The following is a 1,802-nucleotide window of genomic DNA, read 5'->3' as shown; positions in this document are numbered from 1 at the left end:
TTGGAGCAAGGAAAACCCTGTGTATATAAGCTCAAATCTTCTTATTACAAGATGTAACACACACCAAAAAAAAAAAAAAGAGGAAGGACATACGTACATAAACATACCATCAAAATTATGATCACATTCCCAATTCAGGAATAAGGGAAAAAGAAACAGGCTTTGCATGAATGCTGAAGAATAAATCTATAAGCGCACACAAGCAGTCATCTGGTTTCATTAGGATCGCCTGTGGGTGAACGAGCTGCCGAACCCCCTGGCAATCCTGTTGACGGCCGGGTTGAAGCGGAGGCAGCTGAAGAGATTCTGTCGGTAAGGCAGCGGTGTCTTCTTCTTCATCTCCTCTGTCGCAGCCCGGTTCACGGTGTAGTGCGTCTCATGTGCGGAGACTCCGGATTGGTTCCCCCTTCGCGTCGACCCATTGCTGTCAACCGACCTGAAGCTCGAATTCCTCAGGTCCTCTTCCCTACTTAAGACCTTCTTCTTAGATACCGGCGACGAAATGGATGAGGAGTTGGATGTGGATAGCAATATGTACTTTCGGAGAGGGTCCTTGCTCCTGTTTCCGGTGGCGCGTCCTTCTGACGCGCTGCGAAACAGGAGCAAGTCCCTCAGCCGCCACTTCTTGCTCCCACCACTCTTCGGCGTGTTGGTGGAAGAAGTGGCGGCGGTGGGAGGAGGAGAATTCAGAGGCTTTTGAAAGAAGCCTCCTCCTCCTCCTCCTCCTCCTCCTCCTCCCCTTAGGGGAGAGAGCGATCTCGACCCCTTCCTGCTTCTCGAGGAAGGGATAGCGAGAGAGGTGGGAGCTCTCTCCCTCCCTCTCTCTCTTGTTGCTTCCACCATCGCTGCGGTGAAGGGGTCAAACTCTTCTCCCTTTCCTCCCCTCCCTCGGTGGCGGGGAGACCAAAGCCCCTTGGACTTAGGGGACCGGGGCGATCGTAGAGAGGAAGCAGTAACGCTGCTCCTGTCATCCATGACTGGGTACTGGAGCCTAGGAGGAGGCTTAAGCGGACGTATCTTCCCCTCCTCAAAGAGCTCATCGGCTGCTGTTAATGCCGGCGGCATCCCTGCCTCGTCGAGCTGCCCGCTGAAATCAAAAGCAAAGTCGAAGTCATGATCGGTGTCGGCGGCGGCGGTGGAGCGGGCTTTCGGGGTGCCGGGCTTTTCCTCCCAATCAAAAGGGATCGCTGAAGGGGGGGAAGTCGATGAAAGGCGAAGGGAATTGTTGGCGGACATGGTGTTGAAGTGGGCGTAGATGGCGGCAGCGCGCGTCGGGCTGCTCGGAGCGCTGGTGTAGTGGCAGTAGAGGTCGAAGGGGTCGCCGAAGCGCTTCGGGCTCGACGGAGCACTAACATAGGGGGTGCTGCTCGTGCTATCGAAGTGGAAGTCCTGGAATCGCACCACCACCTCCATGTCCCACCTCCCCTATCTTCTCTTCTTCCTTCTCTCTTCTCTTCTTTGAGATTTGAGGAAATGTAATGAGAGTTGAATGGAGAAGGCAGGTGGTAATGGTGAGGGAGTTTAAATGGGAACAGTTGAAAGGATTGTGTGGAAGGTGGGAGGAAAGGAGGGCGACGGTTTGACTTTTGACCAACGAGAAGTGTTTGGAATGAAACAATAAAATGAGGAGCAGATAATAAGAGGCCAAGAGGGCGAGGTGGCGGAAGGAGACACAGCCGCCTTGGATTACTCGCAAGGGTTTTTTTGTTAAGGTTTTGAATTTTCTATAGTTTGTAACGTCGAACTAAAATAAGGGTAGATTGCGATTGGCTGATGAAGGGAGAGAAACATGTGGGCTATGT

The 1,802-nt window shown here is 52.9% G+C and overlaps 1 protein-coding gene across 1 annotated transcript; it reads right to left on the bottom strand.

The window, feature by feature from the left end:
• Positions 1-1,569, bottom strand: LOC103711986. The gene has a single exon (XM_017844010.3). It carries the CDS (start codon positions 1,411-1,413, stop codon positions 220-222), a length of 1,194 nt encoding a protein of 397 aa, XP_017699499.2. The 5' UTR covers positions 1,414-1,569; the 3' UTR covers positions 1-219.
• Positions 1,570-1,802: the final 233 nt, after the last annotated feature.

The sequence above is a fragment of the Phoenix dactylifera genome, chromosome 15 (genome assembly GCF_009389715.1).
Source record: "Phoenix dactylifera cultivar Barhee BC4 chromosome 15, palm_55x_up_171113_PBpolish2nd_filt_p, whole genome shotgun sequence".
In the NCBI taxonomy this organism is placed as follows: domain Eukaryota; kingdom Viridiplantae; phylum Streptophyta; class Magnoliopsida; order Arecales; family Arecaceae; genus Phoenix; species Phoenix dactylifera.
Note: the sequence above shows the minus strand (reverse complement) of the source record. Positions and strands in the feature narration are given on the sequence as shown.